The following is a 12,756-nucleotide window of genomic DNA, read 5'->3' on the forward strand; positions in this document are numbered from 1 at the left end:
AACGCGCGGGGCATCTACCCCAAACGATTTTTAGTTGAACGAAACAAATGTTGGAAGCTATTTGTTAACAATATTTGTAAATGGAAATGTGATTGAAAAATAAATTGAGTATACAGTGCGCTGCAAATTGTTAAAAAATTATTGCTTTTGGATTTAGAACTCCTAGCAGCAAATTTTTTTTTAAAAGATAAGACCTACCCCATTAAAATGTGAACTTCACTTAATTGCATATAGTTAAAAAGTGGGCAATATTTTATTTATTTATGTCTTTTATATGATCACCTTACAGTATCGATAATTTAGTGTCATTTTATCGGAGTGCAAAGTGTTGATTTTTAGCGACCAAATTTTTTATTATTGGGTATACTTTTATAAAACCACCCCTTTCTGCGTTTCTCGTGTAAACGCCCCGCCGTATGGCAATGTTACGACTTCCGTCGAGGAGGTGGGCCAGCATCGAACATTCGACGCCCCCACTATTCGATGTAAGGTGTTGCGAACAAATCGTGGCCCGGTCGGTGGCACCGTGAACAAATCACGGGGGTTGTCTGTTTGCGAAGCGTTCTTTTGTCGAGAAACGCGTCGGGGCCACTGTTCAGCCGGGGCTATTAAGCAGCGGCCAACAACAACCCCGTTGAAGAAGAAGAGGAGCCCGTGTGCGGCTCGCGCATCAAGGTAAGAAACCGCTCGAGGGTGGGGTAGGCGAGCCCTGCGGGACGAGGGGGCGAGTACGGCGCGGCTTGATAAATGCGCGCCCGTACGCCTAGAGAACCAGTTTGGTGTTTACCTAGTAAGTAGTGTTGTCAGTCAGCTGGTTTGTTGCATCTTCGCGAGCCGCCTGTGGCGTGGAACGTCGGCTTACTCGCGCTCTCTCTTTCTCTCGCTCGCACGAACCGGTGGCGTGCACCCCCATCCATCCGAGCGTTCCCGCCGCATATACCTTCAACGAGGGAATTTCGTCGGCGTTCACTGGTGGGGGTAGCGGTTCCCGGCGGTGGTGGTAGAATCGCGCGTTGGTGGGGGAAAGTTGGTGGGGGTTTGGTGCACGCCGGCAGTCATGCAGGGTGCGTGACCGTCGATTGAATAGGGACTCGAGCTCGGAGTCAGTTCCTCTCCGGCGTTCGTGGTGGCATGTCGTCGCGCTTCGGCCGCTCTCCGTTCGCCCGTTACCCGCGCAAGTAGTTTCTCACGAGGGAGAGGAGAGAAGAAGAGCCTCTTTCATCGTCGGCATTCTCGTGTCGCGCGATCCGGTTATGACCGATCAGTGTTTATACGAGACCCGCAGACAACGTCGGACGAGGTCTTCGTCTTCTTTGTCGTCGGTTTAAGTGTTCAAAGTCAGTGGTTGATCGTCGAGCCAGCTTGCTCGGCCGACGGGTGCTCCGTATCGTACATAGGAGCGGGTCGGAAGAATATTCGTTGTCAGTTCTCGCGATTTCTATACGTCCCTGTGAAAAAAAAGAAAAAAGAAAAGAAAACGAGCCTGTGCACGGTTCGCGAACATCGAGTGTTGTGACTATGAGTGCGTGACGGTACGACTTGGTTGGCTCCGCGTCCCCGTTAGTATCGCAGCGACTGCTCAGGAGGAACGTGACTCCGCGGACCCTAGATAGCCAGAATGGAGGCATCACGGTGCTCCGTAACTGTACTGGGGATCGTCTGGTGTCTGGTTCTGAACTGTGGCCCGGTGATCGGCCGCAGCATCACCAGTCTCGAGGCACCGAGCGGCTGCGAGTGGAAGAAGGACGGCGACGATGGGGAGAAGGAGCTCGAGTGCAAGGTTCGGACTATCGCCAACGTGCCCGGCTTAATTGGCAATCTCTCGGATATTCAAGAGGACTCGATCAACTCTCTGGCCTTGAACTGCAGCGACGTGCTCTTCTTCGAGAGCCAGATCGACGACCCCCACGGGTTCCTCCTGCCCCTGCCGCGGCTGGAAAAGCTGCGCGTCGACAATTGCAAGATCCGCTATCTGCCCGGCGGTGTGTTCGCGTCCGCCCACAATTTGCGTAGCCTCGCGGTGAGAACGCGGAACGGCGACTGGTCCGCGATGACCCTCGAGATGCACAGGGACTCGCTGCGCGGCCTGAGCAGCCTGCAGCACCTCGACCTGTCCGAGAACAACCTATGGACGCTGCCGTCGGAGCTGCTCTGCCCCGTGAGGTTTCTCTCCAGCCTGAACCTGACGCGCAACAAGTTACAGGACGTGGTCTCTCTCGGCTTCTCCGAAAGGGTCGAGTCGTGCACGCCGAGCCTCGAGGTGCTCGATCTGAGCTGCAACGACATCACCGCCCTGCCGGATCGCACGCTCAGCAATCTCAGAAGCCTAACGGTGCTGAAGCTGCAGGAGAACGTGATCACCGTCGTGGACGATCACGCGCTAGCCGGACTGACCTCGCTCCGTTTGCTGAACATGTCCAGCAACAGATTGGTCGCCCTGCCGCCCGAACTCTTCTCCAGGACCAAGGAGCTGAGGGACTTGATACTGAGCAACAACTCCCTGGCCGTTTTGGCGCCGGGACTGCTGGACAACCTGATCGAGCTCCAATTGCTCGACTTCAGCAACAATCAATTGACGAACCGCTGGGTGAATCGCGACACGTTCTCCAGGCTGGTTCGCCTGGTCAGCCTCGATCTGTCGTTCAACAGGCTGACTAGGATCGACGCGCATATGTTCAACAGCTTGTACAGCCTGCAGATACTGAAGCTCGAGAACAACGACATCGAGACCCTCGTGGACGGATGCTTCGGTTCTCTGACGAACCTGCACTCGTTGGCGCTGTCGAACAACAGAATTTCGCGATTCGATCCGTCGCACACGATCGGCCTGGCCACCCTCGGTCAGCTGTTCCTCGACACGAATCGATTGAGCACGGTGCACCGTCATGTGTTCGACAACCTGACCGACCTCCAAGACCTTTCTCTCACCGGAAACAATCTAACGGAGGTGCCGCACGCGGTCCGCGCGCTCCGCTCGCTGAAGACCCTCGACCTCGGCAGCAACCACGTGTCCAGAATCGAGAACGACTCGTTCGTCGGGCTGAGAGAGTTGTACGGTTTGCGGCTGGTCGACAACAGGCTGGAGAACGTGACCCGGGACGCGTTCGCCGCGCTGCCGTCCCTGCAAGTGCTGAACCTGGCGAACAATTACATCCGTCACGTGGAGCAGAGCGCGTTCGCGAGCAACCCGGCGTTACGGGCGATACGATTGGACGGGAACCAGCTGATCGATATCCGCGGCGCGTTCACAAGCCTCTCGTCCCTGGTTTGGCTGAACGTGTCCGACAACAAGCTGGTCCGGTTCGACTACAGCTATCTGCCGAGCAGCATAGAATGGCTGGACATACACGCGAATCAGATAAGCGAGCTCGCGGATTATTACATGCTGCGGAACACGTTGCCTATAAAGATGCTGGACGCGAGCTACAACCAGATCCTGGAGATCGCGGACGCGAACGTGCCGGACAGCGTGGAAACGTTGTTCCTGAACGACAACAGGATCGGTAAGGTCGCCGCCGGTACGTTCCTGCAGAAGACGAACCTGGAGAAAGTGGTGCTGTACGGGAACGAGATAAAGCATCTCGAGCTGGCCGCCCTGACGCTGCAGACGGTGCCGGACGACGCGGAGCTGCCGGAGTTCTACATAGGCAACAATCCGATCGTGTGCAACTGCAGCATGGAATGGCTGCCGCGGATCAACGAGATGGCCCGTCTTCGCCAGCATCCACGGGTAATGGACCTGAAGTCGGTCACGTGCGAAATGGTGCACGCGCGCGCGACACCGCGCCGCCCGCTGCTGTCCCTGAAGCCGAAGGACTTCCTATGCCGATACGACGCGCATTGTTTCGCCCTCTGCCATTGTTGCGACTTCGACGCGTGCGACTGCGAGATGACCTGCCCGGACAATTGCTCCTGTTACCACGACCACAGCTGGTCGAGCAACGTGGTGGACTGCTCGAACGCCGGTTACAAGCACGTACCGGAGCAGATTCCCATGGACGCGACCGAGATCTATCTGGACGGGAACGATCTCGGCGAGCTGGCCAGTCACGTGTTCATCGGGAAGCGTCAGCTGGAGGTGTTGTACCTGAACAACAGCGGGATCGCGGCGTTGCACAACTGCACGTTCAACGGCGTTCGAGCGCTGCGCGTTCTCCATCTCGAGGACAACTCGTTGCGGGAGCTCAGAGGGTTCGAGTTCGATCAGCTGGAACGGATGTCGGAGCTCTACCTGGATCACAACGCGATCGCCGCCGTCGGGAACACGACCTTCCGCAAGATGCAGAGCCTGAAGGTGTTGCGGCTGGACAGCAACCGGATCGTCGACTTCCGGCCGTGGGACGCGCTGCCGAGCGTCGGCGACAAAGCGAAAGTCGCCCTCGAAGGGAACACTTGGAGCTGCGAGTGCGGCAACGCCGCGAAATTGCGCGGATGGCTCGCCGAGCACCGCGGCGACCCGGACAAGATGTACTGCCGCGACGGCGTCGAGACCCTCGCCCAAGCTATGAAGCGTTGCGGCGATCCGTCCAAGGAGGCCGTCAGCCGTGGCATTCAGGAAATCCCTCTGCTGGGTGGGAACTTTGTGCCGCTTTTAGCCGGCGCCCTGGTGGCTGTGATCGCGATCTGCCTGTTCGTCGCGTTGGCCTTCGCCTTCCGGCAGGACGTGCGTCTGTGGGCGCACGCCCGTTACGGTCTACGACTTGGCAAGATGACCACGCCGCCGGACGAGGAGAGAGACCGCCTCTACGACGGCTACATAGTCTACAGCGAGCGGGACGAGGACTTCGTCTCCAGGTTCCTGGCAGCCGAGCTCGAGCAATCCGGCCTGGCTCTTTGTCTGCACTGGCGCGACTTGCCGCCGGCGAGGCCGCAAGAGGCGGTGCCGCCGGCCGCCGCCGCGGCCAGACGCATCGTGATCATCTTCTCGCCGGTGTTCCTGGCGAACGAGTGGCAGCACGCCGAGTTCCGGGCCGCCCTGAGGACAGCGTTGGAGAACATCAGACCGAGCTCCAGGAAGAGGCGCGTGGTGGTGTTGTTGGCGACCGAGGCGCCGGCCCGCGACCCCGAGCTCCAGCTGCTGCTGCAGACCTGCACGGTCGTGATGTGGGGCGAGAAGAGGTTCTGGGAGAAGCTCCGGTTCGCCATGCCCGACTCGGTCGGCAAGCGGCGGGACAGCAAGAAGGTGAACGACCGAAATCGCACGCCGGCCCGCTACACCGCGGCCCCGTCCGCCGGCGACGTGTGGACCAAGCCTAATGGCGTTTTGGTCGCGCCGGTGCACGCGCCCACGCCCACGCCCACGCAGTCCACCTATGTCAGCTCGGCGTCCAGCAGGACCGAGGACGAGGACAGCGGCGCGGAGCACCAGCACCAGCATCCGCACCCGCACCAGCACCAGCACAGCGGTTACAGCGCGCTCCACGCCGGAAGCGCCCGACCAGCCAGCCTGTCCTCAAGGGGCAGCCATCTTTACAGCACCATACCGGAACCGCCGGTGGTGCCCACCGCACCTCCTGGCGAGGTGCTCACGCATCCGACCAATCCACGTACTTACTTCGTCTAGTATAGACGGGCGCCGTTGTCCTCGTTGTCGGTCTCGTCGTCGACCACGCGAAGATCCGCCGTCTACCGGGCCAGGGGATGGACTCTGACGGACCCCGGCTCGGAAATCCGCTCGAGGACGCGACAGGGACGCGCCTAGGTATTTGTACAGTTTGATCCAACGACGAAACGACCGTTTCCGCGCGTCCGTCTGTTTGCTCTTCCACTAGAATCCCTCCGACTGCGGGGGATTCTCCCTTTCGCTTCCGGCCGCCGGAGTGTCCCGGCGCTCCGGGGGGTTGGGGGATTAGAATGTATCGCCTCGCGGACAACACGGAGGGAGAAAGAGCGTTCTGTGAAGAGAGAGAGAGAGAGAGAGAGTGGACGCGAGGCTTCGACGCGGGTAGGGTTTATCGATTACAGAGACAGGTTTATTTAATTGTTTCCGTGTAACGCGATTCGTCGCGCGGGGTGCTCTTTCGTCCGCGATACTCGCTCTCGTCGCGTGGTAGTTTGCCCGCCGAGAAACGCCTCGGGCGGTGCTGTCCGACGGAACGATGCTGTCGGTCACGAATAGAGGAATTAAAGAATATTCGTCCATTGTTCGATGACCGAATACTTTTTCTGTTTCAATTATACCGCGCGCGCGGTCGCTTAAACCTCTGTGTCCTGTTGGTACTAATTTTCAACCCTCTAGCTGCACAACAACGACCTCGGAACAGTTACCGATAGAGAGAATCTAGGGAATATGTCAGTGGCTCGTTTTAAATCATGGATTTTATCGTATCGATGCGACAACGCGCTTTCATTCTTATAGACGGCGGAGAAAGTAGTCCGGGGATGGGTTAGACTTTGTTTACGACTTCGTGGCGTCGCAACTCGCGCTGTTAGAATTGTAAAATATATTTATACTTAAGGTATGCGTTTACTCGAAACAGTTCCCGAAGCGACACGGATCAAGACGGAAATACAAAGTTGGAACGGTTCCTCAGACACAAGGGTTTAATGTTCAATAATTGATTTGACAGCACGGACGACCTGCCGTGGCGACGACGAAGTCTCCCGTTTCCGTTTCGATCTGTCACGGTATCAACCGAACGGAAATACGCGAATCGTGTCGCTGCTCCTTCGACGGAGAGACTAAAGAATTATTCTATTTCGACGGCGGCGTCGACGAGCACCGATACGATCGTCGTATTTTTAATCGACGGGGAGAGAGCGCGGATCGAACGAATTTTCGAATGATTTCACCGATTTCATGCAGTTTCACCGTCGATCGCCGTGGTCGTTCTTGTCCGTTTTGTCAGCAAAGATTCCGCTCGAGAATGGCAAAGGCCACCGATGAACGAGCACTTCGCGATGTCCGTGATCGAGTCATTATTTTTACGTACTAGCCGGAAGAGAACGAACGACGAGCCGTCTCTGATCTTCTACGATAATGTATATTGTGTAACTATAAAGCGGAGGGTAACTTTAGGAAATGGCAGTCAATGAGGACATAGATTCGTAACGTTGTTCTCGTCGCTCGTTTTAGGGCCGAAGTTGCCATCGGAGCACAGCGCGTGCACAATTAGCGTCCTCGCGAGCGCGTTCGTACGCATACGGCACGACTGTCCACGCGAAGCGTCGCGACGCCGGCCACCGACGCGCGAAACGATCGCTCAACGATCACGAAGCTCTCGATCCCGTTCCGCCTCGTGAAACTCGCCGCGAACCCGGCCGCGATCGATCCTTACGGCCGGCAGTTTAGCCTTCTTGCCCGTATACACTTTATTTATTTTGTTGCTCTTCAACCGATGAAACGAATGGGATTTCACGAGGCTGGGATGCTTATGTATTTAATTTTCCGCTGATACACCCGCGAACTCGTTTGTTTCTCGAGTCCGCCACGCGTCACTCGATTTTTCTTTTCCACCACGAAATTGAAGTCGCCGTCGGGTCGTTACGAAATTTTCGTTCCAATTAAACCGTCGCGGTGCGCAACTTGTTTTCGGCAACACACGGGAAATAATTGGAGGGTCGTCTTTAAATCGCGTTGACCCCTCGAGAGCGAAGCCGTCGATCAGTCGGCGGAGTTCCATTGAGTATTTTTGTTTATCGCGGCTTATCGCCGGCCCTTCAATTATTTCGGCAATATCCTTCGCCGTCCTTCACGATTTTCTTAAAACCGTGCACACGGTGGTGGTTCTTTGTTTTCGAGCAACACCGGCTAATTTCCGCGAGCAAGCTCTCTCGCGTCGCGTTCTCCGAAATCGCAGTATTTTAAGTTACCCGGTAATTAATTTCTCGGCGCGGAGAGGAATTCTAGTTTCTGCACTCGTTTTTGCTACGTTATTTTCGGTACACCCGTTATCGGGAGAAAAACGATTGAAAATTGCGTTTCAAATCGCGACTCCGATCGCGCGAAATTCGTTGCAAAAGGTTTCCATCGAAACCGCCGCATCTGCGTGTGTAATTAATATTTTCATTTTCCATTAACAAGCCGGCGTACATCGCGTAACTTCGATTTCAGCGGTTATGGTTACCGCGCGCCGCATTCCGACGCGTTCATACTTCCGATCGTACGAAGACTATTTACTCGACAGCCTAATACTTTGAAATTGTTCGGCGAGGCTTTGTTTCGGATTAAATTCGCTTCGCCGTGTCGTAACTAGCGACACGTTGACCGACAATGTTTTCAAGCGAAATTTGGCACTGCACACGAAAAGAATCGATTTGGTTTTGTATGCGAATTGGTGCAGCAGCGACGAGATTTAATTGTTTTTCGTTCGTTTTATTATTTACGTCAGTGTGAGTCTGTTAGTCTTAAAAGTTGGATAAACAAGCATTTTTGCAATTTGACTGTAGCAAAATAATAATGTCGGATTTGACGCGAAGCTTGGAGAATGTACGGTGCTGTGAATAATTACAGATCCAATGTTATTTTTATATTTTTAGTGATATTTAAACAGAAACAGAACGAAAGACCGTATCTGTATATTTCTATATTAAAAGTAAGAGAAAATAAAAATATACGAATATAGTTGTTTTATAGGGTTCTCGTTTAAATGTTAGTAAAACCGTGGAAATTACTTTGCGTTCATAATTATGAATAGCACTGCAAGCACTGCTATCTATTACTTTCAAGGAAATATTTCTGTTATCTACTATTTATTCGAAATGTTGCTGCTATCTATTATTTGCAAAGAAATATTTCTGTTATCTACTATTTATAAGCAAATATTGCTGCTATCTATCATTTGTAGAGAAATGTTTCTGTCATCTACTATTTATAAAGAAATATCGCCGCTATCTATTATTCGCAAAGAAATATTTCTGTCATCGACTATTTATAAAGAAATATCGCAGCTATCTATTAATTATAAAGAAATATTTCTATCAATCACATATAATGAAAAATCCTACGACAAACACATATTTGCACTGTTTCACCGATTTTCAAAGAAACATGGACTCACACTGATTCTTCCTTTATATTTCGACAAAATTCGTTCTGTTCCCGCAAATATTTCAATTCAATTGTAATCGTCCGTTTTTCGTTAGTTACGAACGAACTCGATAATTTTGGTCCTCGATGCGTTTTCGCAACAGCGAATCCGGTCGAATCGTTTTTAATCTGTGCGACGTTGTATTTTCTAATCCGATGCAGACGAATGCAATAACTGGCCGAGGACAGTCGAGCGAACCAGCGCCGCCGCCGCCGCCGTAACCCTTGTCACCGATAAGAAACATGAGATCAGACGAGAATGATACGCTGCTGTGTGAACTCCGGATCCCGGGATGAACTTTCCTTCGTACTAATCGTATATATATATATATATTTTTTCCGTCCGGGTGACGGAGCGACTGCGTGGTCCCTAGTTCTCATTCCTGTCGTTTGTTTGTCAATTCGTGATATAGAGAGTGTGTGAAAAAGAGAGAACGAGAGCGCGAGAGAGCGAGAGAGAGAGAGAACGAAAGAGAGACAGAGTTCGAAAGAGAAAAAGAACGAAAGAGAGAAGTGCGATAAAAGAGAAAGGAGATGATGGATCACCTGGTCAAAACTGGGCACAGAGCACAAGAATGAAAGGGAAAGAGAGCGAGAGAGAGAGAGAGAGAGATAGTAGATAGAAATGAGAGAAAAGACAGAAGTCTCTAGCGAGACCTCGTTCCTAAGATTCACGACTGTCTTTGGTTAAAGCAACGGTCGCCAAACGCTTATTAGTCTGTAAGTGAGAGAATTCTCTGTGTAAATACTGTGTATATCTAACGTTGTAAATACTCACGCACACTTTCTCGAGCACACCGGGGACGGGTCAGCCGCACTTCTAAACGATTACGCGTACCAACGAGCGCGATCCACCGTTCGATTCTTTAATCTTTGATCACGCGACGAATTTCATTTGACGCGAGGCGAGCATCGTATAAAATTATAACAAACGTGCGACTATTCTTTCAGTTTCTTCGTTGCAGTATTTTCTTTATTATCACGACTAGACTGTGGATCTTTACGGGTATCGCAGATTGCAATAATATATTTTTTTTAATAATTCGAGTCTCAATCGTTTATTCATTTTCGTCGTGAAGTCCACGGTCTAAAGACGGCGTTTTAATTTACGTATAATTTCGTCGATTCGAATGAGAATCGTGCAATCTCCGGCGAAGATCGAATCTCCTCGGAGATTGTTTATCGATGGACAATGATAGATTGTCGCTCGTTGGTACGCTTAATACGGTAGGCACCGGTCGCGTTTCGTGCGCGTCCCTAGAACTTCGCGGTCTATGCGACTTCAAATTGATTGTACTGTATTATTGTAAATACGCTCATCGGATCACGCATTATTGTATCCACGATCTGTTACATAATTATTAAATTAACTGCCACTTTCCATTTCATGCGACGAACCATGAGAAATAAACACGTTTGTTTTGTAATGGCGAGAGACGTTCTTTACAACCTGCGACGATCCGTGCGAAATCCTTTTGCGAATTCCTCCTCTTGCGAATTAAAAATAATCTCACTGCGAATTCCTCGAAATTATCAGAAACTAATAATTTCACATTAATATGACAGAATATCGCAACGTTGTTAAAGTTTCGTTGAATTTCAACAAATAAGTTGAAATGCAAAAATCAGTCAAATGGATGGTTTATTTATTTACCACCGAATATGTTTAAGATGCGAAGGCATGCGACGGTTTATTGAATCTCTTCTGATCGTTATTGTTTTTGTCGAATTGATTCGTGTTAGTAACCTAAAATATCTCAAATAAAAAGAACGTATTTTATACCTTTCTTTAAATAATTAAAGTTCTGATTAAATTTCTGATTATAGATATAATAGTGTTTAAATAATTAATTATTCCCATAACAGATTTATAATTCTAATAAGTTTCATCTTTGTTTAGTTGTACGGTTAATCGGTTCGCGTTAGATGCACGAAAGAGTCTGACAGAATCTGATCGACGAGCTAATCATCTGCGGCGATAAAGCATAGATAAGCATCGGTTTTAAGCTGTTTTATTGCGTGACGAGATGCCGGAGCCGTAGACGACGACGTTGTTTACGCGGCGATCCGGCAATTAAAAAAGAAGACCGATTTCGTGGCGGAACGATCTAGCCTAGACTCTAATTACTGTGCCGTGAACGGATGACCAACAGCGGGACCATATATTTTCGGGGCGCGTTCCCGTTGACCGGTGCATCGATAATGGCGGCGCCTCCGCCGCATAAACGCGTTCACACTTTCGTCCGCCGTATCAGCGTCACGCCTGATACCTAATCGGGCCGGTTCTTATTCTTCGGTTCAGATCATTTCTTATATTCTTCTCATATTCTTCGGTTCAGATAATTATTCTTCGGTTCAGATAAAATTTTCATCGGTCGTTATTGGAAATTTGACTGCCGCGCCGGAAGAATAAATTATTGGCCCACGGGAAGTCGAAGACGCGTTAATGGCTGCTTACGCGGACACCAGCTGCTAACGACTATCGATCCGTTATCAGGAATCGATCGAGTAAATCATTTTACGGGTCGCGCGCTGCCTACCCCATCGACGACCCAGCCGCGAGAAATGTATCTCGTTGTGTTTTATTCGAACGGTAATATCTGTTATTGTTCGCCTCTCATCGATTCAGGGAATTGAATCATTACTTTAATATCTGCGGTCGTTTATTACGCTCATCAGTGCACCTCCTTCGCTATCCCGAGAATTCCGCCAGACTACTGTGCCGCTGTTCAGGCATCTTCGCGGACAGGCAAATTCTTCGATTGATTTCGCAGCATTCGAGGACGAGATTTTCATTTGTTTATTGTCCAACTGCTGACAAAATTTTATGGATTCCGTGTTTTAAACCTTTGCCGTCGAAGCCATTTCAACTGCAAATCTAAAATGATTTTGCAGAAAAATTTAATTAGTCTAAAATAATTTTTCAGAAAAATTTAATTGGTCTAAAATAATTTTTCAGAAAAATTTAATTAGTCTAAAATGATTTTTCAGAATAATTTACTTAGTTTAAAAGAATTTTTATAACCAATCTAATATAATTATTTTTTATCTAAAATAATTTTTCCATTTTATATAACAATATCTATTGTATGCATATACGAACAAAATATAGAAAATTGATAGAAGAACATTGGTAGAACGGAAATAATTATTAAAAATTCAATAGACATTCTTTCACTCTCTCGTAATTATATTAGCGTTAGATGAAAAATGCTGAAAAACTACTGATTCAGGTGACATAACCTAACTTTGTAATTTCGATTTAATTAAATAAGACAGTTCAATCTCGTGAAACTTTCGAGCTGTTTCTGTTACAGTCAGTTGTTCAACTATGTCACCAGTGTTACTTATTCAAACACACGCGTTAAACATTCAATCCTTGCTCTGTTCGCCAGTCTATTTCAAACCTGCTACTCGATTTATTTTATTTAGCGAATCGATTAAATTTCGAGTCGCTCTGAAATTCCCTAAAATTTTCACCTCGTTTTTGAAACGCTTTCACGTGTCAGGAATGCCAAAGCGTCCGCTTAATCGTCTCTCCGATCGCGTCCGAATCGGCGACGCGGACTCGCAGACGCCGCGCGTCGCGACGTCGTCGGACCCAGACGTTGTTCGCGTTAATCCAAAACAGTGCTCATTTTTCGTCGGCGCCGTTGGCGGCTGTAACTCAAACCGGGCGGCGCGCTTTCCCACGAGCGCGCTCGCGCGCTAAATAACGTCGACATTAA

The 12,756-nt window shown here is 50.1% G+C and overlaps 1 protein-coding gene across 1 annotated transcript; it reads left to right on the plus strand.

The window, feature by feature from the left end:
* Positions 1 to 1,080: 1,080 nt before the first annotated feature.
* LOC144471163 (toll-like receptor Tollo) lies at positions 1,081 to 10,449 on the plus strand. Its single transcript, XM_078182972.1, has one exon. The coding sequence runs from the start codon at positions 1,619 to 1,621 to the stop codon at positions 5,561 to 5,563; it is 3,945 nt and encodes a 1,314-aa protein (XP_078039098.1). The 5' UTR covers positions 1,081 to 1,618; the 3' UTR covers positions 5,564 to 10,449.
* Positions 10,450 to 12,756: the final 2,307 nt, after the last annotated feature.

The sequence above is a fragment of the Augochlora pura genome, chromosome 6 (genome assembly GCF_028453695.1).
Source record: "Augochlora pura isolate Apur16 chromosome 6, APUR_v2.2.1, whole genome shotgun sequence".
Classification (NCBI taxonomy): domain Eukaryota; kingdom Metazoa; phylum Arthropoda; class Insecta; order Hymenoptera; family Halictidae; genus Augochlora; species Augochlora pura.